At 37.9% G+C, this 27,091-nt stretch overlaps 1 protein-coding gene across 1 annotated transcript in view; it reads right to left on the bottom strand.

The window, feature by feature from the left end:
* The window catches only part of FNBP1L (formin binding protein 1 like), a 41,148-nt gene that overhangs the window by 11,730 nt on the left and 2,327 nt on the right, over positions 1–27,091 (bottom strand). Inside the window, exons 2-9 of the mRNA XM_065409214.1 lie at positions 25,197–25,312; positions 14,258–14,311; positions 12,294–12,441; positions 11,828–11,890; positions 8,804–8,908; positions 8,060–8,188; positions 2,445–2,591; positions 751–954 (exon numbers count right to left, since the gene is read on the bottom strand). Of these exons, the coding sequence (XP_065265286.1) occupies positions 751–954; positions 2,445–2,591; positions 8,060–8,188; positions 8,804–8,908; positions 11,828–11,890; positions 12,294–12,441; positions 14,258–14,311; positions 25,197–25,312 (966 nt within the window). The remainder of the gene's footprint in view (positions 1–750; positions 955–2,444; positions 2,592–8,059; positions 8,189–8,803; positions 8,909–11,827; positions 11,891–12,293; positions 12,442–14,257; positions 14,312–25,196; positions 25,313–27,091) is intronic.

Genomic DNA, 27,091 nt, shown 5'->3' with positions numbered 1-27,091 from the left:
GAGGAGGATGCAGGAATTAGATAGTCTAGAGAAGACTTGTGTATCTGGAATATTATCTGCAAAAACATAAATCCCAACTGGAAAGAAGTCTGGAGAGTAGTTCTTTCGTCATAATAAAACTTTTCTATTTCACTAAGTTGCTACTGACTAGCAGCATTGAAAGTCCTCATTAAAATTTGTGGGAATAATTAAATGATTTGTTTATAGGCTCTAATATGGAACAAGTAAAAAAGATCTAAAATATATGCAATTTAATCTTTGTATGTTCAATTACTTATTTAAATAGCCAACACCAGTATTAGTGGCCCCTTTTGTTGGTCCGTGAAGGCATCTTTCACAGAAAGTGTCAATTAAACCTACATGCACAGAAGTAAGAGAGGAGTAACATCTCTGTTCTAACATTTTTATCAAAAGTAGGTTTATAACTATTAATTATTTTATTTGTTTAGTCTTAAGCTTCCTCTTTGGCACCTGCCCATATGAAACTCTGAAAAATTAGATGTTTTACTATATGACCAAATATTTCACGTTTTCAAACAGAAAGCATTCTTATGAAAATATTATCACAAACTTTCAAAACCAGCAACAAATAGTAGAATCCATTTGGTACCTCTACCTGCAAAGTAAAGGGGAAAGCATGTAATTTAATTTTCTTTTGTGAGTCACCTTTAAAAGAAGTAATTCCTTCTACCACAAACTACAAATCCTGAGCACATTTTTATTTGGGAATAGTAACTTCACAATTCTTACCTTTGGCTTCTTTCCAAAAAGCCACAGCTTGCCCTTAGCCTTGCCCACAGTGGTTTTTGAATCAATCTTCATTCCTTCCTGCTTTGGTGTACTGATGGTTCCATCAGAGACAGTCCTGTAAATATGCTGACTGTAATCTTCAAATGGGAAGTCTCCAGGAGGTTCAAACCCAGACTTGAAGGAGTCTATCACTATTTGAGAATCCTGTATATAAGCAACATTAGTGAGCTTAAAAAAAAATCTGCACGTATGAATCTTACTGCACTGGCTATGCTATAAACATACTCAGCGAAGACAACAGAAGCAATATGGACTGCATAAAAGATAATTCCAGACATGAATATTCTTTCTAAATGAATAATTGCATTTACAGATACAGTTTTCCTGTTAGCACTTGTACTATCATGTAAACCAGAGGTTTCCAACCTGTGGTTCGCAGACCCCCTGGGAGTGCACTATGTCAAAGATTTCCAAAGGGATCCGCACCTCCATTCAAAATTTTTTAGGGGTCCAGAAATGAAAAAAGGTTGAAAATCACTGATCTAATCTGTTCAGAGGTGTAGTCTAGTGGCTAAGCCGTGGGACCAGGAAGCATGAAATCCAAAGTTTATAGGATCAATTCTGACACTGACTCCCTCTATAGCCTTGGGTATGACAATAAATCCCTCTGACTCAAATCTTCCATCTGTAAAATAACGCTTAGATACTGTAACACACAGGAGTTTTAAATATTAATATTATAGATTAAACCAAATATTGCATCTGCCTTCATTCCACAGTAATAATTAATTTTTATACATCCTATTTCAGACATATTAGTGAGCTTTCATATATACTATTTTCTGTAAATTGTTTTAACTACACATGAAAAATACTTTCCCAATATAATTCCTTTTATAAAATGTTTTGTTTTTATATATTACTAACATAAGGTCCAGTGCGGCTACCACTGAAGTCAATGACAAAACTCCCATTTCAGTGAGTAGGATCAATCCCATAATACAGTATCTTACATATATATTGTGTGATCATATAATTTAAAGACCGTGTCATAAGGCTATGCACCACGGGGTCAAATTAAGGTTGCACAAGCAGACAATTCTGGAATTTTCTAATTTGTGAGTATTGGACTTTACAACCATACCAGTCTTTACACTTAGTTCTTTGCAAGATCAAACTGCTGTCTGTCTATTTCAGACAGCTCTTCAGTAGCTCATGTAAAATAAATTGATGTCAACCCAGTTCCCGGTCAAGAAGCATCCCGATCACAAACTCACATTGGTTTAATCCAGGCCTGGCTACCCAACCATAGTTATCAAAACAGACTGTTAAGATGGAGTGATCATTTGTGCAAAGCCAACCTGAGTACTAAGTACCAGTGGGGTTGCGTTAACAGAGATGAGCCAAAAGGATGAAAAAGCATGAAAAAGTTTTGATGTAGACAACTGACATCAAAACAGGAAATTAGCATTTCGACCAAATCCTGAAGTCATAACTCATTTTTTATTCAGGTAAAACGCTCAAAGACGAGGTTAACTTCAGGATTTGGCTCTTTTAGATTAAAAGATAAGTGGACAATATAAATCTGAAATATTTAGTGTATTTTCCCCCCTTTCAATAATATGCCACATGGCTCCCATATTAGTTAACTTACTCATGCATATTAAAAAAGAAAATGAGCTGAATTCACTTACTCTGCATTCATCAACTGATTTTGCTGCAAGAATCATTCCTTCTAAACATTTAGAGATTATGGGAATAACTTTGCGCTCAGAATCAGCAAAACCTTTATAACATTCACTAAGCTTGATGGTCCTCCGTTCATCCATTTCTTGAAGATGCTACAAAGAAGAAAAAAGATAATAGGATTTTGTTTACTGATATCCCTTGTTTATCCTGCAGATTCAGGAGCCATTTTATAACAAAGTATGGAATTTCTTTGTCCAGTCTTAGGACAAAACTGAATACAGTTAGATAAAAATAATATTCTTTAAATACATTTTGTCACTGACACCTTTTTAGCAAAAGATGTACAGAACACAGTGTAATCAGGAAGACTGGATACTCTTTATTAAAGACAATATTTGGAAACATAAGGCTTCCTATTGTCACAGTCTGCTCCTCCTCTCTATCCTCCACCCCGTTAATCACATAGACACTTCCTTTAATTAAGAAACATTTCAGATACAATTTGGAAAATTGTGTAGGACAATTGGCTGAATTTCCCATCTTCTAACCTCCCCCACCCATGTAATTCTTTCTAGGCTCAGCTGACAAAAATTTGAGGTTTTTTTTTTTTTTTAAGTCTTGTTTTTGTTTTGAACTTTCCTTCCATTTCACACACATTGCCAATAGAACAGAGATTATTAAAAACATTGGGAAAGGATATGAATATCATGTACAAATGGGACACAATTCTAATATCCCATTTAAAACACAAACCCTTTCCTGCAAGAGATGTGTGCTGGAAAATAAGAAAAAAATCAATGTTACATAAGCTTTGTAATGAAAGCCAACTAGAACCATTTCTTATCCAAGTATCTCATTGGATGTTGGCTAGTCCTACATTTAAAACAGAAAAAGGGACCATTAAGTTCAAATCCCAGAAACCCTTGAGCAAATTAAAAAACAACAACAACAACACAATAATCCATTATTTATATAATAATGCATATCCAGAGCTCATCCCACTCTTACTATAAAAATACACTATAAAATCTATTGAAAACTCAGCCTATTAGTTACAATAATTGGGATCTGAGGTAGGCTTAAGCCTTTGCTAAATCTACCCTAACAGAAGCAGATATCTCAAGCAGCATCTCACATGATCTCCCTGAGATAAAACTATAACAGCTGAGCCATGTAATTATTGGCTTGTAAATATTACTCAACACTTGCAAACAAACAATAAAAAGAAGTGCTAAATAAGAGCCTTAGAAAGCAGTGGTTTTCAATCTGTGCTCCGTGGACCTCTGGGGGTCCGTAGACTACATCTAAGGGGTCTGCAAAAGGCTTTTGTTACCATAGAACAGAGGTTTTCAACCTGTGGTCTGTTGACCCCTGAGGGTCTGCAGACTATGTCTAAGATTTCCAAAGGGATCTGCACCTTCCATATGAAAATTTTTAGGGGTCCGCACATGAAAAAAGGTTGAAAGTCACTGTTATAAAGCAAAACTAGGTCTTTGGGATCATATTTGCTGAGGACTTCAGGAAACAAGAGTAATTTCTCATAACAAAAAAAAGTATTTTAACCCTGGAGAAATGTAATAAACCAAGTCTCTGATCAAAAGAGAAAACAAAAATGATAAAAAATGTTCCTCTTGGGTCTTTGCTTAATACACGGATTTCTGCAGTCTCAGGTATGTTCTACAATTCCTTCCTTAGTCTTCTATTGACAGATCCACTGGAGGTAGCATTCTTTACTGATAAAAAAACTAAGTTTTTAACCAGGAAAAAAAATTTCCTCCTGGGATTCCTAGAGTTTCAAATAAATAATTCTTTTGCGATCCTCTCCCATGCTCCTGGAAAATCTCAAGTTTTCTCAGGTTATTAAACGTGTAAATGAATTCAAGGTTTTCATTCTTCCTCTGTTTCCTCTCACTTTGATTCTGAGTAGTAGCTTGTGACGGATGGAAATAAGCCTGCTGGACATTGGGCGGCATCCTAATACTGAATTCTTGATATCTTTATGCACAAGAAATCCTACACCATTGACATGTTTGTCCTCTCCACTGTAATAGAGTATATGGCCTTCTTCCGTTAATACCTCTCCAAAGTTCTTCCATCTGACCTCAGAGATTCCTAGGAGGTGCCAGGTGTATTGTACCATTTCAGATGTGCGTTCTTTCAACCTCCCAATTGTCTCAATGTCCTTACATTCCATGTGGCTGTGGTGATGTTATCTCTTCCACGGATCCTCTTTGTTGGGGTTACACCAGTAGTATACTTGTCGCATCTGCCCTGGTGGGAGACGGATGGCGCAGTCATTAACGAGCTGGGCTGCAATCAATCCGGTATGGACATTGTTGACTTGCTTACCATATGGTGAGTCTTGGGCAAATTTCTAACCTGGTGGAGCCCATCCCTCTCCAGGCAGCCCCATTTTAGTCGCCTCTTATGAGATGCAGGAGGAGCAGTGGGCCTATTCTGCCCCCGGACCCAGATCCATCTAAAGGCAGTACTGTTTAATGACAGTGGTACAAGTCTATGCCCCTACAACAGACTATAACGATGATCAAATTGAAGATTTTTACAGTCAGCTCCAAGACATCATTGATAAGGTACACAAGAAAGATATCCTGATTGTACAAGGAGATTGGAATGCTAAAGTGGGTACTGACGCATAGGCAGATTGGCAAGGCTATTGCGGCCCTTTCTGTAATGCGGTAACCAATGAGAGAGGATTGAGACTTTTGGAGTTTGTCATCTATAACAATCTGGTTCTTGCAAATACATTAGGAGCACATACAGCATCCAGATGATCAACCTGGCACGCACCGATTTCGTTCTGGGATTAACAGAGCTAAAACAAGGAGCTTTCCTGGTGCTGATATTGGAAGTGATCATGACCTTGTAATGCTAAATTTTTGGCTGCAGTTAAGGAAAATCATCAGGCCAAAGTTCACCAGACTCAGAGACCGAAACGTTGCAGAGTCATTCCAAGCAACGATCGGCGGAAAATTTGCCCCACTGCTTGCTCTAGAGGAAGACGTAGAAACAATGACCAACAATTTCAAGGCTGTAATGAATGAGGCAGCAATGGACATCCTTGGGAAACATCGTAAGAAGACAAAACCATGGGTCACAAATGAAACACTACAAATGTGTGATATTAGAAGAGAACTTAAGAGAGACAAGAACAGCACTGAGGGAGCTGATAAATACAGAGTGATTGGCAGAAAGATCAAGAAAGGAATGAAGGTGGCCAAGGAGATATGGATTGAAAAACAATGCTCTAAAATTGAAGAGTGTATCAATAATAAAAATAGCAAAGGAGCCTTCCAAGTTGTAAAAGATCTGATGAAGAAAAGATGGACCAAAGCTAACGCAATTCAAGACAAAGAAGGGAACAGTTACAGAAGAAAGGGACATCATCAATAGGTGGACAAACTACTGCTCTGATCTATACAACCACCAGACAAATGCAGATCCTAGTATCTTAGACAGCCCAGATTGAATAGAGGAGGATGACTTTCCAATACTATGTGAAGAAGTGGAGACAGCTGTGAAATCACTCAAGAATGGAAAGGCTGCAGGTATTGACAACATCCCAGCCGAATTGATGAAATTCGGAGGAGAAATAGTAATAGATGTACTCACCAAGATCTGCAACAAGATCTGGCAGACCGGTGAGTGGCCCTCCACGTGGAGACAGTCACTAATCATCACTCTGCCAAAGACAGACAACCTGCAATTGTGTCAAAATTACCGGACCATAAGCTTAATTAGCCATCCCAGCAAAGTGATGTTGAAAGTCATATTGAACAGATTGAAGCCACAAGCAGACAATATCATCGCTGAAGAACAGGCTGGCTTTCGTGCTGGAAGAAGTACTACAGAACAGATTTTCAACCTTCGTGTTCTATGTGAGAAGTACTTACAACACCAGCAGGACATCTACCACGTCTTTGTTGACTTCAAGAAGGCATTTGACAGAGTATGGCACGAAGCTCTCTGGGCAACCATGAAGAAGTACAACGTTGGTCGTAAGCTTATTCTTACCATTAAACAACTGTATGCCAAGGCCAGCAGTGCAGTTCTCGACAATGACACAATAGGAGAGTGGTTTTGCACCACTGTTGGAGTCCGGCAAGGCTGCCTTCTTTCGCCCACACTGTTCAACATCTACTTGGAGTGCATGACTGATGCCCTAGAAGATCACATATGCACAAAGCAACAGAGGGTCCTGTGGCACCTTTAAGACTAACCGAAGTATTGGGAGCATAGGCTTTCGTGGGTAAGAACCTCACTTCTTCAGATGCATCTGAAGAAGTGAGGTTCTTACCCACGAAAGCTTATGCTCCCAATACTTCGGTTAGTCTTAAAGGTGCCACAGGACCCTCTGTTGCTTTTTACAGATTCAGACTAACACGGCTACCCCTCTGATACTTGACACATATGCACAGTCACCCCTGGGGGCAAACAATCTCAAATCTTCGGTTCGCTGATGACATTGATGGCTTGGCAGACAGCGAAGATGAACTTGCCAATCCTGTGAAACAATTGGCTGAAACCTCCACAAAATATGGCATGGAAATCAGTGCAGAGAAAACCAAGCTGATGACAAACAAACATGATGGGATCAGCTCACATATCACGGTCAGTGGACAAGAGATGGAGACAGTGAAGCAGTTCAAGTATTTAGGGGCAATCATCACTGAAATTCAGGCAAGAACTGTGCAAATAACAGCAGCAGTGGCAAAGCTAAAGCCAATTTGGAGGAATAAGAACATCTCCCTGGAATCCAAACTGACACTGCTGCACGCAATGGTCATCTCCATTTTTCTGTACGTGTGCGAGACATGGACCCTTACAGCAAAACTTGAATGAAAAATGCAGGTAGTAGAGATGAGATACTTCCGTAAAATCGTCACCCAATGCACTAGGTCATATGAAGACCTCCTGATGACCGTGAAGAAGCGCAAGCTGAAGTGGTATGGCCATGTAACAAGATCATCTGGCCTATCCAAGATCATCCTCCAAGGGACAGTACAGGGGAAGAGAAGAAGAGGTAGACAGAAGAAGAGATGGATTGACAACATAAAAGAGTGGACAGGAATGGACTTCGCAGAGACTCAAGCACTGACACACAATCATCAGGGGTGGAGACAATTGGTTGATTGCTCATCAATGATGGTGCCCCAACGACCAATGCGGTTATAGGAGTAGCCTGTGAAGTTCCCAGTGTTATCCCAAATGCTTCAACAGACTTCAAGACCTTTGAGGGATTTCCCATTTGTTGCCATCCATTGATCACTTTATATTAAATGAATGCTGCACAGAATCTATGTCCTTGAAAGAAACATTTTCTTCTTTTGCAATATGATTCTAGTATTTAAGCAAACAAAAGGAAGCTTGCTATTTATAACAATATTCACAGAAACTATAACAGTATTTTAATTACATTTCTAAATCTAATTGCTATGAACAATACATGTAAGCTAATAAAAACCTAGACATATATGCTTTAGATATCTTATATCAATTTAGGTGTTGAAGTGATCTACCAAGATGATCTCTTTCTTTAAATTTTGAAATCCTCTTCCCCCTCAAAAAATAAAGAAATTAATTGTATTAAATATTGTTTTACCTTGTAAATCTGAGGAATGACAATGTAGTAATGTTTGTGTTGCTCTCCATTAAAGTTCTGTAGTTGTGCAGCATATTCATTTTTGTTTTCATCTGCCATGTGTGTACGCAGGTTTAATTGTTGCTTAGCCTAATGGGAAGTCACATCAGTACAAACATGCCTCATTCGTGTTCTCTCAAAAGAAATGTAACATTACTTTAACTAGCTTTCCCACCAATTACATAAAAACATTAGTCACAGTAGCTGTGGAGGCACAAACATTTCTTCCTATAATTAACAAAAAGGGAAGGAATGTGAGTGCCACTAAATTTGTAATGTCAATCTACAGGTCATATTTAGGAACTGCCATAAAAACTTCCTCTGCAGCCGTTGGACTAAAGGTGGTTCAGAAGAGTACAATAGAATCCATTAAACTAGATTCTAAGCACATTACACCACAAATTACATCAGACGAATAACCCCATCTACAGCTTCTGTCTTAGACATTACCTGTAATTTGCTCTGTGATCATCCTTTGAATAATTAAAAGACTAAAATATGTCAATATGCTGACACACTACCTCATTTCACTGTACATTAAGTTTTAAAAGATGAATTATACTGTTACTTTGATATTGCGTAAAATATGTAAATAGATATATTATGCTGTTCAAATATTGCTACAAAACATAAAGCCATCAAAAATTAACATTTTCTAATAATAGTAACAAGAAGGAGGAGAGGAAGAAGTGTCATGGGTTTTACCTTCTCAACATCGGCCTTGGTTGCATTGGTGTCGTTGTCCAGTCTTTCATAGCTTTGCTGTGCCTTTTCTGCCTCTCTGCACTCTCTTTCAAATTTCTTTTTGCTCTATAAAAATCATGAAAACCATATTGCAGACAAACCAACAGACAGTTACAGCAACTTCAAAACCTAGATATCTAAGCTTCCATTTAAAGTTTCCATTAATCTTGGCTGAGAAGAGCCTTCACTTTGAAAATCAAAGCACTGCTGTCTTGTTCGATCTGCAGTCAAACCACCCTTTCTCCAGGGGTTTTAACTTGCTCCATTTACCTTAATGGGGTGCCAGCACAGAAATGTTCAAAATAGGTTTTTAAAATATTATACAAGCAACCAAATTATGAACACCAAATTACAGAGACAAATTTAATTATAAAGAAAAGCTGGGTCCAGATTTTAGCTCAGATTTGGGGGGGGGGGGGTGGAGGGGAGAGACCGGGGAAGAAAATCCAAATCTGGACCGGACCCAGACATCTGTAAAATTTTAAAATTAATTTATTTAACCAATTTGTTACAATGATGTTAATTGACAAGATACTGAGCACGGTTTAGCAGTGAGCATAGACCAGAACAAAGAGTGTTCAACAATGTCTCAGCTAACCACTATTAGACCCTCTGACACGATGCTGAACAATGGTCGTCCTGGTCTACACTGACCACACTAACCCATACTTGGCATCATATCAGCTAACCTTACTGATGACAAATCTGTCAGATATGGTAAGATTTCACAGCATAGATTAAGCCTTCAGAGGTTTGTTGTGAGACTCTGTAGCCAAAGACAACGTATCTTCATATATTTTGAGAGTATCTCACAGAGAAGTGCACTGTCAGTATTCAGAGTAGCAGCCGTGTTAGTCTGTATCCTCAAAAATAACAGGAGTACTTGTGGCACCTTAGAGACTAACAAATTTATTAGAGCATAAGCTTTCGTGGGCTACAACCCACTTCTTCACTGTCAGTATTGCCAATCTACTGAGACTGCAATTCTCAACACATTTACTGTAAAGTGGTCTCTGACTGTTGACACCTGATGGCTCTATTTTATGCCCCATTATTAAACATCCAGGGTGAGAAAAGGCTGTTACCCATCAGGTTTACCAAAGCCCTATTAATTCCTCATTTTTAAGCCGGAATTAGATGGGACTTGAAACAATACATTAAGGAAGATACATACACACCAATAAATGATGAAGTATGTGAGCACATGAAGTGCTAGCATCTGCCTGAATGGTGATTTTCAGGACTGGTAATGCTGTTTTCCATAGTGACTGAAATATATTCCTCTGCAGATATTGAGAATTCTTCAGTTTCAGTCACCTTGATTTCCAAGACAGATGATTGACTCCAGAAAAATCACCAAGATTTTTCCTGTGCAGTGATATGTAATTCTAATTTATTCTGACATTCAGAGGGAAGTTAGTGTTTGTAATACTGAAGTTTCAAAGATGAACTGGAAAGCTAAAAATTAAAACTGAGACAAACAGTCTCTCCAATTTACCCATCATTGGAGGGGCATTCAGCATAGAAATAAGTTTTAAATAACCATCTTCAGTGAACTGAGCAGTGCCCTGTGGATTTCACGGAGAAGGGGGAAAAAAAGGTCAATTAAAATTTTATTTCTGCACTGCATGTCCCTCAGTCTGGTAAATGGGGACCACTCAGCATAGAAATCTGGGATTAACTCAGTTTTCACTTCTGTTCTAAAATTAGTTCACCTTAAAATGATTTAATGATTTCCCTTCTCTCTTCCTTCCTTCCGTTTGGCACTGGTTCAATGGAAATGTTTCAGAAGTGCAAATGTTTTTGTAATTTTCCTCCTGATTAGCACCTTCCTTTCCAAAAATTTAGTAACAATAGTCAAGATTTCCAAAAAAGAATGTTGAACCATTTGGAACAATTTTCAGCAACCAACTGCTACCCTCTCTTGACACTTTACAAATGAAGTATTTTAAAATCCTATTGCTTATCCTCTCTTCTTTATGTAAAGCATGTGTCTTCAAAAATTTCTTTAATTCTTCTGACTCTGCCTTCCTAAATATGAATCTTCCATCTCTCCACCATTGTTTCAGGATATCTGACCAAGATGCAACACATTCTAAGGATGGTGCATTGGCACAGGGGGAATCTGTGTCAATATCACTTCAAAAGTATCACTGATTCATGGAAAGTAGAGTTTATGTTCTGCCTCCTTTTAAACTGGGCCTTTCAAAGAATGGAACCCTGGAGTACTCTGCCTGTATTCCTCTATTAAACTGAGTTTATACTGACTGAAAGTGAAATAAACAAAAAAGGACTATACAATACACATTAGTTATAGTGGCATTCTCGAATAAACCTTTTGTTACAAGCCATCTTGATCAAGTACAGTGCTGATGACAGACTTAAAGCTTTGATTTCCTAAATGATGCATAAATAAATGCTACATACCTTCAAGTCTTTAAACACAGTTGGGTTAATTTGAGGTTAATTAGTAAGAACAGAAACTTAAGAAAATCGACTACAACTACTAAGGAGGCAGCAGGAAATCTATAAAAATGTGAAAAGATGGAACATAACTAGTGAAACTGCTCCACAAAATAAGCTACTTCTTAGATAAACTGTAGGTAATTACAATGAGAGCAGGCTAGGAGAAAAGGGACTGATAGCTGAAGGATTGCTAGGCTGAAGGATTGCTAGTAGATGCCTCCGGGGTATAGGATTGAGTGTTATTTATGAAAATTCTAATATATTTGAAAGCTACTTCTCTACGTCACATAAACCCCAAAAGGGTAATTCTGACAGAGAACAACAACTTACAGAGAAATTAATTAAGTAATGAACTATAAGTACATTGTATTCTGTCTTGGCTACTGAACAATAAATCTAATGTGATCATTCAGTGATACAGCTAAACACTAAACACAGACTGATCAAAAACACAAAAGCAAACGTAATGGCAACAGTTGTGTAGAACTGTCCGCTATTAATATTAACAGAAAAACTCACATTATCCATCTGTTTCCAGCACATGTCAAGATACTGCTGAGCTTTTCGCCCCTCTTGAAGATGCTGTAAGGGCATAAATAAGACATTTTCACAAATCTCAGATACTGTTAACATTACTGGTTTCTGTTCTAGTTTACATTCAGTATGCTTTGTCAATTGCTTACTAATTTATCAAGGTACTTTATTGGAGATATTACCATCCATGCAAGAACAGCACTATAGACCAAGGTTATTTTTGTACTCAAAAGTTATTAATGGGCACTATTCTATATTTGTATTTTGAACATCATAACAAGTAACTATGTATTAAAGAGAGCTACTCTGATGTTATATTAAGTTGCACATAAAACTTATAATTGAAACTACTGTCACATTTATACTACCGACTGGACAAATAAATATACAGATTCTTTGAATGAAAACAGTCATTTTATACACTATTGTTGCATAAGAATATAGGAATTACCATTTTTCTTTCTGTTTTTAGATCATGAGAATATCTCATTAGTTCTCCATACACTCTGTGTCCCATTTCTTCTGCTACTACTTCTCGTTGTCCTGCATAGTCATTTAACTCATTAAGGATGTTAAAAAAGGCTAGACATGATGTAAACCTGACAAAATACACATTAAAAACACAAGGTGAAATTGATTTTTACTTTCACTAAGGATTTCTTTATTTAGCCATTAAGAGAACATAGAGTGTGTTAAAATTAGATACACTGTAAAATAAGCCTTAGACTAATGTTGAACTACAGTGAAAATGCACAGTGGGGAAAGCCTATGTTGGGCCTAAGACGTACCACATTCTAATGTCTCTTCATACACAGTTTATAAGAACATGGATTTTGGGGAGTGGAAAAGAAAGAATAAGAATACTACCTGGAAGGCCCTGCAGTATAGTGGTATCTCCTAAGCTGCCAACTGAGAGGCCTGAGCTTGGGAACGGACTTAGGTCCCTAGGCTCGGAGGCTGAACTTGTTGCAGAGATGATGTGCTTGGTCTTGAGGGTGGAACATGCCAATCATACCACTCATATGCATCCCGATGGATGATCTACAGAACAAGTTTGCTATCAGCTCTGGAGACAGCTGCCTGTTTGCCTGCCCACCTCTTGGCTGGAGGTAAGGTGCCACTATGGCTGGCACTAAAAAGGGGGAGGGGGAGGGGCAAAAATAAGGGTAGAAAGTGTGTGTGGAAGGGAGGAAAGAAACAAAAACAGTCACCATATTAAAATATGCATCTCTCTTTAATTATGGAATATTGCCATCTTTTTAAAGCTGGCAGGGCCTGAATTCCATTGTGGAGTTGGAAATCCTGACTCCTGCAGTCCAGATTTCTTTGAGGTGGGTTTGAATAGAACTTGAGGTGTTTCTGGTGGGGTTCCCCAAGGCATTTCTGCATAGCACTTCCCTGGCTGCAACGTGAAATCCATCCCACATGATATCCTTAGGTTTTCACCATTCTTTCATTCATAGTCCAATTATTTATACTTTAAAAACTAGCACTGTGTTTTAATCAGACATCAAAAATCATCAATGACAAGGATAGCAAAACAAGCACTTCTCTTAGGCTATGTCTACACGGTAGTTGGGAGTGATTGTAGGCTTACATGTGCTAGCTCTGCTGGAACTAGTGTGCTAAAAATGGCAGCATTGGTGGTGGCTCAGGCTAGCCTCCAAAGGACAACTCCATGGGAGATCTTACATACATACATAGGCAGCTAGCACAAGATGCCAGCTGTGCCACCGCAGCCACACTGCTATTTTTTAGCATGCTAGCTCAAGCGTGTACGTCTACCTGAACTGGGAATCACATCTCCCCATGCAGTGTAGATGGATCTTTACACTACTGACAATGGAGTTGCTTAACATGCAGTGTTACTACCACAAATGGTCATCCAAATCTACTTTGCTTCTCGGAGGCAAAGCAAGTTGCCAGAGTAACACACTTGAGTTTCACTAGCCAAAAATAAATGACAATTCAGCACACAATCAAAACCCAAGTCTGCAGAGCTGCACTGGTAACACGTTCCCAGGATTCTCAAAAGGTTAATAAAAATTGTAAGAAAAAGAAACACACACATTATGGCCAAATTATTCCCAATCCTATAAAAGTAATGCCAGAATATATATATATATTGCACTAAAACTTCACTTGCAAACTCTTATGCTAAATGAAGTTTAATTTGGAAAGCTGCTAATACAAATTACCACACTAGCATCACTTTAAGACATCAATAGTGGGAACAGTAAAGTGTGATATTTAATTGTAATGGAACAAGAACCCAAACAGAGGAGGTCCTGATTTCATTCATTTGCTAATTTATCCGTCAAAAATATTACACAGAAAAAGTTCCATTAAAGATTAAACAATATACAGTGGTATTTGCTATTTATATATGTAAAACTTTAAATACATATATTTTACCTGGGCTCTTCATCTTTTGATGAACGTTTGGGACAGTACTTCTTAACCAGATTTCTGTTAAAGGTGAAAAGTATATATACTGTATTATAAAAGCATTTTTCTAGTTGCAGTTTCAAAAAAAATAATAAATAAAAATAAAATAAAAATTGGAGAGGGACATAGCGATAAAAAATAGGCCCCAGTGCTGCAATGGATATTCATGGGCAGAGCCTTATACCAGTGAAGGTCTCTTTGCAGCACTAGGGTCACATACTGTAAACTATTTGAACCAAGAATTTGATACGACCTCACAGGGCAAACTCATTTTGGTGTAAACGCAGTGAAGCCAACAGAGTAATATATATTTTAAGGCACCTGTTGCCATAGTAACTAAATCACCTCATTTATTCACCTCCAACTTAAAAGGCTCACAAACAGCAGGGTTTATATTACATTTACTATCCTACCTGGAGACACAAATGATACAGACAGGCATAGCTAAGCAAAGTGCAAATCATACAGTCATTCTGGGTACCACATTCATGACTGTTTGCAGAGAAAGCCAGTGACCAGGGTTTGGCTTTCAGCAGACATTCAGAAAAGTTATTTTAACTACACTACAGTCACTGTTTTGAAAATGAGCAGATTCTTAGGGTGCGAGATGCAGAATCTTTTTTTAAATGGAGGCAATACCTTGCACCTGAAAACATCATCAGTGTCCCTGGAAATATCAACAGTTCAAAAGCTACGAAAAGATAATCTAAAAAAAAGAGACCGAGGCCCCTAATATGCTCTATGTAGCACGTGGACAGACTGCTGTGCTTTTGAGGAGCATCATTTACTTTAATGGACATAGCCGTGCACCTCATGCTACTCAATGCAGTCTTGATCAACACATTTGCTGCACTAAGTCCTCTAGTCAGACACTGATAACACAGGGATGCACTGCTACAGACATAACTGCAGGATTAGTGCCTAAATTTTGAAATGCAGTAGAACAACATTATAAAGAATCCTGTGACATGCCAATGCAACATAACATGCCCACAATCTTACAAAAAGGGGGAAAAAAGAGAGAGAGAGAGAGAGAGAAACAATACTTGAGTGTCAATTTTCAAATACAATCCTTCTCCAAAGCATATATTCCCCCCACTCCAGCCCGGCTGCACCAGATTTACTGTCCCCAAAAATAAGATTTATTGCCACCGGTAACAACTTTTCTGAAAGCCAGAAAGATACCTGTAGAACACCATGAGAGTCCTGCCTTTAAAAAAAACAAACCCACAATTAATTCTCCCCACCCCCCTATTTTCAGTATGCGGACAAAGATCACATCTTCATACTGCAGTATCTTTTTTATTCTAACAGCCTTCAAAATTCTCTCACTTTTTATAAACCACAAAAGTTGCAATTATAGCTCCATTACTGATCTCCCTGCCTCTGTCTAGAAGGAATTTTGTATCTTTTTCAGCAAATACAGAATAATTTTCTGTGTCAAAGTGAAATAAACCAACCATAATTTTAACAAAATACAAGAGGATCTGGCACTTCTCTGGCCACTGGCACATCTTTAAATCTAATATTTCTACATTTTATTTGATTTTCCAGTAATTCCAATAGTCTCTATCATACGATCAGATTTTATCATGTTTTATGCAACCTGTTATTCTCTTCAGTTTTTGCTTGAATTTACTGAAGATTTTCTGCTAATTAATTTAAGAGTCTACTTCAGTAGCTCTAGTGTCCAATGTGGTCATGTTAGCAGAAAATTCTTTAGCTTTCCTTCCGTAATAGTCATGGACTTTTGCAGAGCATTAGTTCTTGTCAGTACTTATTAAAACCTTTCACAACAGAATCTGTATCACCCAACTTTATTGTTAAGAGTCTTCTGCAGCCAACAGAAGATGGCAATGAGTACAGTCTGAAGGGGTTTCAGGTTTGTTTATAAGCATTTTGAAAGCATATGAATTTCTTCCCCAGATATTTCGGTAAAATACTGTGTATACTCCACTTTCTTCACCATTAAATCCATTTAGTAGCTGCAATGTGAAAGGCAAATAGCAGAACTAACTCCTGTATATTTTCCATTTTAGGCTGCTAATACCATACCCAATACTGCATACCCCATCCTGTATTTCATTTGCCACAGATTTTTATCCACTGAAACAACACACTATATATTTACAATCCAAACAATAAAAAACAGTACAAATTAGCATATTATTTACATATTCCTTTAGGATAGCATTTGCCCAGGCTTCCCTTTGTTCACAGTCCTAGGACTTAAAAGTGCAGTTACACTGGAAGGGTGACTGCAAGAACAGCACTCTCTTGCTCTGCTGTGTAACTCAAAAGCCATACTGTGTCTACTTATTTTACTAATACTCTCACCCTTCACACTTTTCAGTGTGACAAAGCACCAAAATGTGGATCACCTATGTTTTGTTCCAACACAGTTATCACATAGGATGTTTTTTAAACCATAAAAGTGTCTAAGGATGTTTTCTCACTGTGAATTAAATAAGCTAGTTATTCAAAAAGAAAAATGGGGAGGGGGAAAAAATTCCATCATGTGCAAACAGAAGAAACCCTCCCCAACTCTCACCCTCCCCAGGTCAGCATTAAGGTTTAATTTCTGAACCATGCAATTCCCAGCGCAGACAATCTAACACTTGAGCTAAAGAAGTGTTATTTCTCTATTTGGACCAGGCCCTTTGGGGAGGTTGTGACACTTCAGCAAATTGTTGTGTAACCCATTGACAAGCAGCACTAAAATGCTGGAGATCAGGATTTTTGCATTCTATTCCTACCTCTGTGAAGGAAGTGTACCTAGAAGTTAGAAAAGTAGTTGTAAATACACAGATTTGCAACATTCTGTAGAAGAGGCAGTATGACAGAGTAGGCAAGACTTGGGCCTGTCATAGTAGAGACTTGGGTTCTAGTCCCAGTTTCGCCAGAAGTGACCTTGTTCAACCTCTCTTAACTTATATGTAAATTGGGGGGAATGATACTTGCCTCTGTATGGAAGGGGTATGAAGCAATGCTCAGTGGAGAAGTGCATAAAAATATAAGCAGCAGCCAGTGTGGAAGAAGAGATCTTAATCTGATCTGTGAGCCAAGGAACAGTGGGTTTACTTCCCTCTCCTCATGTACATGGAATGCTGCATGGCTTGGCAATGCCCAGCATCCCACAGGAACTCTGTGGCAGAGGCAGACATAGAACTCAGTTCTCCAAAGTGGCACTCAGCTACTTGAATCATGAGATGCTCCTTTCTCTTCCTGCCGTAACCTGCCTCATTCAATGCACACCTTCCAACTTCCACAACAAATGAGGCAGGGGTCACGCAGACAATCACTTCATTCACTACACAACCCTGATTCATATCCAGAGCAGTTCCTAACTTTCCTAATTTTTGAGTGCTTGACTTTGCAACATTAACATTATTTTACTATATTGTTTTATTTTTACATGCAATTTCCTACTTTTTAAAAAGCAAAGTAAAAAAATAATCCATCATGACCTATATGGGGGTCAATATGGTTATCGGCAAAACTGGAACCTTTAGACCTACTGCACAGACCTCCTCTACTTGAGCTACCATAGTAACTGATATGCATAGTAGGATGTCATCCACTATATCAGCTAATCACTCAAGAAGACGTTTTTCCAGTCGGTTTACCATCTATTTACTGACAGCAGAGGAATGTTGAATCTCGGGAATCCTGGGTCCAATGTGAGGTTCCGGAGGGTGTGTGTTTAGTAGCTACATATCTTTCCACTCTTGTTCCCTCAGCTCCAGTCTCAGTCCTATGCCCACCCCATTGTGCGAGGATGGATCATGTTCAGTCGCTCTGTGGGATAGCGTACGAACGGTCTAGTTGACACAATGGAACTATGTGGGGATAGAGCACATTCAATGCAGACAGAATCTTCCGAGAATTTTGCTGTCAAACTAACTAACCTCTACTGAGCATGTGCAAACTATGATTTTTTAAGAGGCTTATTGTTTGTCCAAACGCTGGCAGATTTTCACAAGAATGGCAAAAGGCACATGCCTGACACTAGGATCAGCCCTCGGCCCGATTCCAAGTCAGTGCTGCAAAGCTTGGAGGTGCTAGAGCTTCTTAATGAAATGGTGTAAGAATTTTCTAACACAGACAAAGCAAAATATTTTTCATAATTTTATTCTTAGAAATGGCAGAACTGATCTTGCTGAAACTTTCAAAAAATATTCAGCCTGAAGCAGACATCAGGCATGGAAAGTTCAGCCTGAATAAGTAAAGTTTGGCAAAGTTATAAGCAACTGAAAACAGTGTCTTATAATCGGAAGTGTTCAGCAACTTTAACTGTAACAACAGGCATCACTACCAGCGCCCTCTACAATAAAGTAATAAAGTAACCTACAATGCCATTTTTATAGCCACTTTTCCAACTACCTCCTCAACTTAGCATATCTCTGCTCATCATGCTATTCCCTTCAAAAGACTGAGCTCATAATGGCATCTCCTTCCTGCTTTATATTAAAATATAGCTCCTAATATTAGCTGAAGGGGGAGCTCATTTTTCCATCCAAAACTTCTGAAAATGTGTAATGTAAGAGATTATATAAACACCACCAATAAAATACAGAGCTAAATACTTGTATACCTATGATGCCCAGAACTATTTCACAAATTCAACTTTTACTGTTCTAAATCATTTTATGAATAAAAATTACTTCAGAGGGCAATACTGACTCTCGAGGTATAGACAAAAATTTCTCTCCAATATCACGGAGCCCATTGTCTGTGTGCAAATTCTACTTGCTGTGCTGGTAGAGATTAAAAGCAGACAAGGCTCCATATATCTGGATAGGTTTGTGTTTTTTCTCATGTCAAAAAAGACAAAACCTCTTCCTTGGCACCCAAAATCATTTTCCTATGTTGCTTTTTCTGGTATTATTTTATATTCCTGCCTTACACTCTTTATATCGAGGCTTACATTATAAACAGGGAACTCGTAAAATACACCTCATTATTATTCAGAAGGTGAAATCCATAACAAGCATAACAATGCTGTAACTAGGCAACTGTGCAAGAGCCTTTTCAAGAGAAGATTTTCTGGCATGTTACTGATAAGAAAGGAAAACCACTTAATATAAAGCATACAGTTTAGAATGGCAGTGGGGGAGGGTCATGATTACTGATGACTTAGTAGCATGCTGATTTCTGTTCTAGTTTTATTTTTCCAGTGTGATGCTATTTTTATTAATCATTTCTAGGAAGACAGAAATACCTTATGACAACCTTCCCCCCAAACAAAAACAACACACACTGTAGCATTTAAACCAAATTAGCCAGCAGTTGGATCCTGACTGCATTTGGGCTCACATGAATTTGTAATTTGACGCATCAAATTTTGTCAGATTTTCTAAGGACTCAGCAAACAGTAAATAGCTTAGGCTTCAATAAGTGCAAAAGATAATACACATGGAAAGACAGATCATGAGTGCAAGAGTCAGAGGAAAAACGGAAGGCATGGAGAGAACGATCAAAGGAACACAAAAGGCTATTCTAAAATGAGAACACCAAGTCTTGAAAAGCAAAGAGAAAATGAACTGATGTCCTGGAAAATAACCCTTAGGTGCCAGGGGGTTTGTGAGGACATGAGGAATAGAAGCTCAGGCAGCACTCTAGAAAGTATTTGCTGACAGGTATCTCTTGGAAAAAAGAAAAATGTTTGACATTTGTATCTAAACTTGAGTTTAGCTCTTGGAATCTAAATATATTGGTCTGTCCAGATGACGAGGCCAAACCAAAAAAAAAAAAATCTAATAAATAAGAAGTCTGTTAGGTCTGGACCAAATTTTATTTTTTCCAAACGTTTTGCTGAATTGAGAATTGGGGGGGGAGGGGAGGGGAGGGGCAGGAGAAACTGTTTCAAATAAACCAAAACATTTTGGGTCAACCACAAACATTTTTTTTTCAATGTGATCATTTTCAGGTGTTTTCTCACACACACACACACACACACACACACACTTTTTTTTTAATTGGCCAAATTTCAAAGTGGAATACCATTTCAACATAAAAAGTTGAAATATAACATTTCAAAATGGTCAAAATGAAATTTTTTGACGTTTTTGAAATAAAAAAAAGTAGTAAAAATTATTTGTTAAATTCTATCTGAACTGTGAATAGATTCAGAGATCCAAAAAATACATTTTTCAGCAAAAATACCATTTGCAAAAAGAAATTTTTTTAAAAATTCACCTAGCTCTATGTAGGAGCAAGAACTGGCAATTATATCCCCATCAGTAAGGCATTGACATAGGGATCTGCCCAGATGGAGCTCACTACAGGCATGGTGGACTTAAAGTGAAGCTGAAGAGTAAGAATCTAGACTATGAAGCGTTTTATTCTGTCAGGTTCTTAATGACTACTCAGATTAATCTTTTCTTCCACCCCCAACCCACAGTGTTTTGAATCTTTAAGGTCACAAGATTTATTAAAAGAGTTTATGATGAACAGTTTGTTTAGCATTGTAATTATCTTCTGCAATACAAAGCAAACACACTGGAAAATAATGAGAGTCTATTTTAGCAGAGCATATTATTAGGATCTTTTTCATTTACAGAATAAAGAAAACTCATTCTGTCATTGTGAGGATAGAAAATAAAGAGTTGATGGCTTAGAAAGCTGACAATGGAATATGACTCTTTTTACCACTAGGACATCAATTTAAATCCCACCCAGGTTAGTAATGATTGAAAGTCATTGCCGTTGCTAGCCTATGTGAAATGAGTTATGGCTAAGCTTGGCAGAATTTGATATTTTAAAAAAATAATTTTGATGGATAATATCAATGTTTATTTTTAATCATCTTTTCCCCCAACTTTTATCTACTTACATTTTTGCATTTGTAGGAAATTATGGGAGGGTCATATATAATAATTTAACAACAGTATGAGATTGAAAAAGTTAAAGCTTTATAACAGTTAAAACACAAATTGTCAACTTTACATGTCAAAATATATCAAGTAAATATCCTTAAATCAAACTCTAATAAGTTTTCAAGCAGCATTTTTCTTAATTGAATTTTACAAATAGGCAAAGTATCAGTAGAAATGTTTTTTTCATCAGTTTGTGTGTACGGTGAAATCAATATTTACCAATAAAAATCGAATCCTTCCAGTCTAGTTATAGACCCTTACTCAGTGGACACATATCCACAGTGTACATACGGGCACCACTTTTCACATTAATTAATGGCTTTAGCAGAGATTCTTAGGATTACTAAGGGCACAGAAACTGAACTCATCCCTAACCGTGGCCTTTCTAGAAAAGGATTTACACACACCAGTAGGGTGGAGTGGAGAATCTTGGACTACCCCTACCTGTGCTATGCCCAAGTCTGTATATGAACAAATTATTTCACAGTCTAACAGGGTCAGTTCAGCACCATGCGCAAGCACTAAATTAATATAATTAAAAATAAAGTGGGGACAAAATGAGGGCTCTAGATTAAAAAACATTTTATTGCAGCCGAAAGTAGGATGGTCAATTTTTTTAGTGGCAGGATTAGACCACTTTGCTCTCTGGTTTGGTGAAAAGACTCAAGGATGAAATAATTATTGCTTAATGAAATCTAGGGGTTAAGATGCTTAGTACTTTTAAAGTATATCGTGGATCTCCCAATTCAACCCTCTTTGGAAGTAGTACTAGCTTTCAAGGAAATGTGTCTATTTTCTGTAACATAGGATGGAGTTATGTAAATCTCATCAAGTGCCTCAAGTCACTACATTACAGCATTTTTCTGTAAATATTTGTATAGAGGTGTAGTTATCTTGAATTTTGCATATGGTCTTTAGGTCCATACAGTACTGTAAGCAGCGTTACAAGTGGGTGCAGTTTCATTGACATTCTAAAAGTTGTTTTGATTAAATGACTTCAATACAGTTGGAGCAACCAACTCTGAATTTGACCTGCAATCTTTATATTCCATTAAGGGAGATTTTGGAAGTGAATTATATTTAAAGTTTACTTTCACAGAATATGAAGCAATGCAATTAGAACTTCCAGGCCTTTTGATAGTTAAAGGAAAAGCTCCACTTTTAATGGCACTCTAGTAGCTTGAAAGATTGGAATAGCACCAACTAACAGTTATGGTGAGCACTGATCACAAAACTGTTTTAATTTAATATCTCAATAAGTTATCAGAAAAAGCACTCAACTGAAGACAAAACACCATAGAAAGGAACTACGTGGTATCTGAGTACAAAAGAAAAAAACAGTCTCTTTGGAATATGAGAGTTCATATGCTTTGGTTCTTAAGGTAATCATTAAAAGAAAATTTGCCACATCCACATTTGGATAATAAACAACAGCTTAAGTTTTCAGCTCCAATCAAAGGAAAACAGATTTGAGAAACAAACACATATGGTGGTAATCTGCATTCCCATCTTAACTTTTAAGCTTACATTTAAATAACGTTTCTCTGTTTCTTATATATAGCAATTTTGGTAAATATGTCTCAAGGTGGCTTGAAATGTACATTAATCTGCTATGAAGAAAAAACAACAACCCAGTAGTACACATTAGTCAACAGGGGATAATCACCATTACGATTTAAGTAAAACATTTTCTATAACTGATTTACATCAACTAGATGACTCTAGAGATCATGGAATATTACATAATTAGAGAACAACGCTCATCCAGAATCCATAGGAGTGGCTTTTTCCGCCTCGCTCCAGTTTAAAGCAGCTGAACAAATTCAGAATTTTATTTTGTGTTGAAGTTACGCTAGTTATACTTCTGCATCACATAATAGAAAGTTGTATCTCCCATTACAACAGTGTTAGCATGAAAGAAATGTGCTGAACAGAATAAAAACAAAAAGGAGTTAATCTCTGGAATTGTTTTGATTTGACAAAGAGGAAGTAAACCAAACAAACCTCCTCCCTTTCATCAACAGTTACTGTATCAAAAACAACATCATTACAAGTATCCATTGACAGTATAATAATTTGACACACAATAAAACCAACTTCTTTCCAATCATAAATTAAGGACAAATTAAATATACATATCATTGAATGACTTTGTTAACCTACTGCATATCCAATTCTACCTGCCTGACCCATGTTCCTGGAACTTTGCAACAATCAATAACCTGCCCATTCTTTGGTTCCCCGGTAACATATTATGACATTATAAGTTTTACACAACACACCTCTTCTTTTGCTCCTCTTTAATTGTGCTCAAGAAAATGACTGGTTAGAGCAGTAGTCTCCAACCTTTTTATGTACAAGATTACTTTTTGAATTTAAGTGCAACCCAGGATCTACCTCGCTCTTTCCCCGAGGCCCCGCCACCTTCCCGCTCACTCACTCCCCCCACCCTCATTCACTTTCACCGGCCTGGGGCAGGGGGTTGGGGTTCGGGAGGGGGGTGCAGGCTCTGGGTTAGGGCCGAGATGTTCGGAGTGTGGGAGGGGGCTCTGGGCTGAGCCTGGGGCAGGGGGTTGGGATGCAGGAGGGGGTGAGGGGTGCAAACTCTGGGAGGGAGTTTGCATGCAGGAGGGAGCTCAGGGCTGGGGGTTGGGATGCAGGAGGGGGTTTGGGGTGCTGGCTCTAGGAGGAGGCTCGGGGTTGGGGTGCGGGTTCCCGCTGGGTGGCACTTACCTCGGGCGGCTCCCAGTTGGAGGCGCAGCGGGGCTAAGGCAGGCTCCCTGCCGACCCCGGCCCTACGCTGTTCCCAGAAGCGGCCAACACGCCCCTGTGGCTCATGGACGGGGCCCATGTGGCTCTGCGCACTGCTCCTCCCTGCAAGCACCGCCCCCACAGCTCCCATTGGCCAGGAACAGGGAACAGCGGCCACAGGAGCTGCGGGTACGATGCTTGCAGGCAGGAGCAGTGCGCAGAGATCCCTGCCCCCGCCCAAGGGGCCGCAGGAGTGTGCTGGCCACTTCCGGGAGTGGCGAGGGGCCAGGGCAGGCAGGGAGCTGGTGACCACTGGATTACAGCAAATTATAAGGATATACATTTTTAATTTACAAAGTGCACTATGCAAGAATTCCAAGGCACTATACTTTTCAGGAGGAATTACAAATCTTATCCAAAACAATATTAAAAATGAAAGAATGAAAGGTTTGTTTTTATAGAATACTGACATAATAATACAGATAATATCAATTTTAGAACACAGTAGGTAATACAGTTCACATATGGACAATGCAGTCCTTTATAGTTAAGGATCAACATTAAAAAAATCAAGGCACAGACAAATCTGAAGTCAATAAGGCGGCCCCCCCTCTGTAAAGTGGTCAAAAAATAAGCTTCAGTTACTTAAGCAAAGAGGTGACTTGTTTGTGCTGTCTGTGAAAAAGTTTTTGATTTATCTGTCCAAATAAAATGGTTTCCTCATTTAAACAGATAGAATGAGCAAAACAAACCAACACAGAGCTGCGAAATGGTGCTGCATTCTGAACACTTCAATCACTTCTTGAGCTCTTTACATTCTTATATTCCTACCTTCTGAAATTCTGCTCACGAATGACTTCTATCAGATTTCTAACACAAAGAAGTGAATTCCGCCAATCCAACATAACAAATAGATGCTAAAGCTTCTGCTGCTAAACTTTGTTGAACAGAGAAGAAACCGAAGAGCTGTCTGATGTGAAAAGATTGCTAAAAGCAAACCCCAAAACCAGTGCAGAAGTATCAGTAGTTCTTTAAAAGTCTCAAGATTCCATTGAGTGTATCTTTTAGGTTCAAAAGACGCAGGAGGGGAGAGCACTTTGGACCGGTAAATCAGAAAAATCTGTCTCTCATGAAAAGTAACTAATGATCTAATTCAGACGACTGATGAAAAACAGACCTTGAACAACAGAATCATAAATATTTATCTACTCATCTGATAATGTAATTCAGAATAACTGTTGCGGAGTAGGATTTTTTTTTAAAAAAATATAACTTACCTTAATTGTTTTGCATAGTTTTGTTCAATCTCTATCCTTTCTTTTACAAACTTTGCATATCTCTCCAAGAAGTCAATGCCCCACTGCGTATGCTTGTCTAAGTTATCAAATTGATCCTTTAAAACAAAACAAAGACATTCAATTAGCTACACAAGGTTTAAAAAAAAAAATCACAAAATTCTATCAATTTCATTTAGTTATGAAGTTGTGGTCTTTGATATTTAGATATAACTCACTACAATGGGGGTAATAAAGCCAGTCCTATGCATATCACAACCCTCATATGCCAGAATATTAGTAAGCTAAAATCACATGTGCAAACGTACTTTTGGCTCTTCATGTAAAAAGCACCTGTACTCATATTTAAAAATTACTCACAGTTGATTTTTTTTTCATAAAAAGTAATGGCCATTAATATTTGTATTACTTTAAAAATAAACAATCCTTTTCAATCAAGGAAGGTTTCCAACACAACACTGAAAATATAAGTGGAGACAAGCGTTCTGTAACTGGTTAACAGACTAAGTACCATTTCTTTCACAAGAGATTTTTGAGGAATTTAAAAATTCCTCAACACAGACCCTAGGTATGGTTTCTAGGCATTCAAAAAAGTATTTACATCCTTAAGATCACCCAATGACAGAAAACATACTTAAGTGATACTGTACAACAAAGGTGGATACATTCCGTATTTCAAACACGGATAGTCAAAGTCATCAGCAAATGCTCACTCCATGATAGGAGCGGGTGATGGTCTCCAGACAGAGCAAAGCTAGTCCTAAAAATGAAGAGGGCTATGACAAACTGGCAACAGAAGACAGAAACTGGATTTTAAAAAAGCAGATTTCTTTAGAAATGATCAAAAACCCTGTTATATTGCTACCGTCAAAGCTGAATTTTCACTATTACAAGTGGCAGATCAACAGGTCGAGCAAACATTCATTGAGGGTGAAGAAGGAATCCAAGAATAAAAAGGGGAAACTTGAATGAAATATCTAACAAAAAATGAAGATGCAGTTCAGTAAACCACACTGCACACATTCATATTTTTATATTAAAAGTTTAAACTATGCCATGCTGAAGAGAAGTCCAGGATTTGTGTTTTAATATGACAATATTTATTGTAAATTCTGACTATATTTAGCACACCTCATGAACAATTGCTCGATAGTCTAAAAAAAAATAACACGAGCAAATGTAAAAACAAATACAAGCTATCATACAGTGTCCCCCATAGAAACAGTGTCCAGATACACTTGATAGTTAAATAGTACAGCTATAAAGTAAAATTAAAAATTAATACCAGAGAAAGAAAGTGATGAGGTATAGGCAAGGCTAATTGTGTTGCCTTTACATATTTAAAGTTTGCATAATAGAACACTACTTCATTATCTTAAGCTATGCACCATGCCTGGCAACCCTGACTCAATATTGCACCTTAACTTAATGAGTCATACCAGCCTTTCCTACTAACAACTTTAATCTTCTTGTTCCAATGCACACTACAGTGATTTGAAGTTGCATCAAGGAATGCTGAGGTACAATGCACTTTGGCAGACTTAAACAATATAACATAGATTGAAATGATATCTGGAAGATACTGGTAGTAAAAATATACCATCATTTAGGGTATATAAGATCAAACAACATTTTATCAGCTTTGACAAATGTAAGGAAGAAATTCAGAATTAAGATTGCTTTCAAATCTCAACCTGTTGGGTTTAGGGCACTGAAGCATAGATTAAATATATCCCACACATCTAATTTGTGCCATAATGGTGATTTAAAGACAGTGTCGGCCTTCACTCTACATTTCTTTGAAGTCAGACCCTGAACATTGTTAAAACAGGGTTTTTTGGGAGGCATTAAAATATCATATGTAAGCATAAATTATA

Source organism: Emys orbicularis, chromosome 8, assembly GCF_028017835.1.
Source record: "Emys orbicularis isolate rEmyOrb1 chromosome 8, rEmyOrb1.hap1, whole genome shotgun sequence".
NCBI lineage: Eukaryota > Metazoa > Chordata > Testudines > Emydidae > Emys > Emys orbicularis.
The sequence above is the reverse complement of the archived record's forward strand: the minus strand, read 5'-3'. Positions and strand labels throughout refer to the sequence as shown.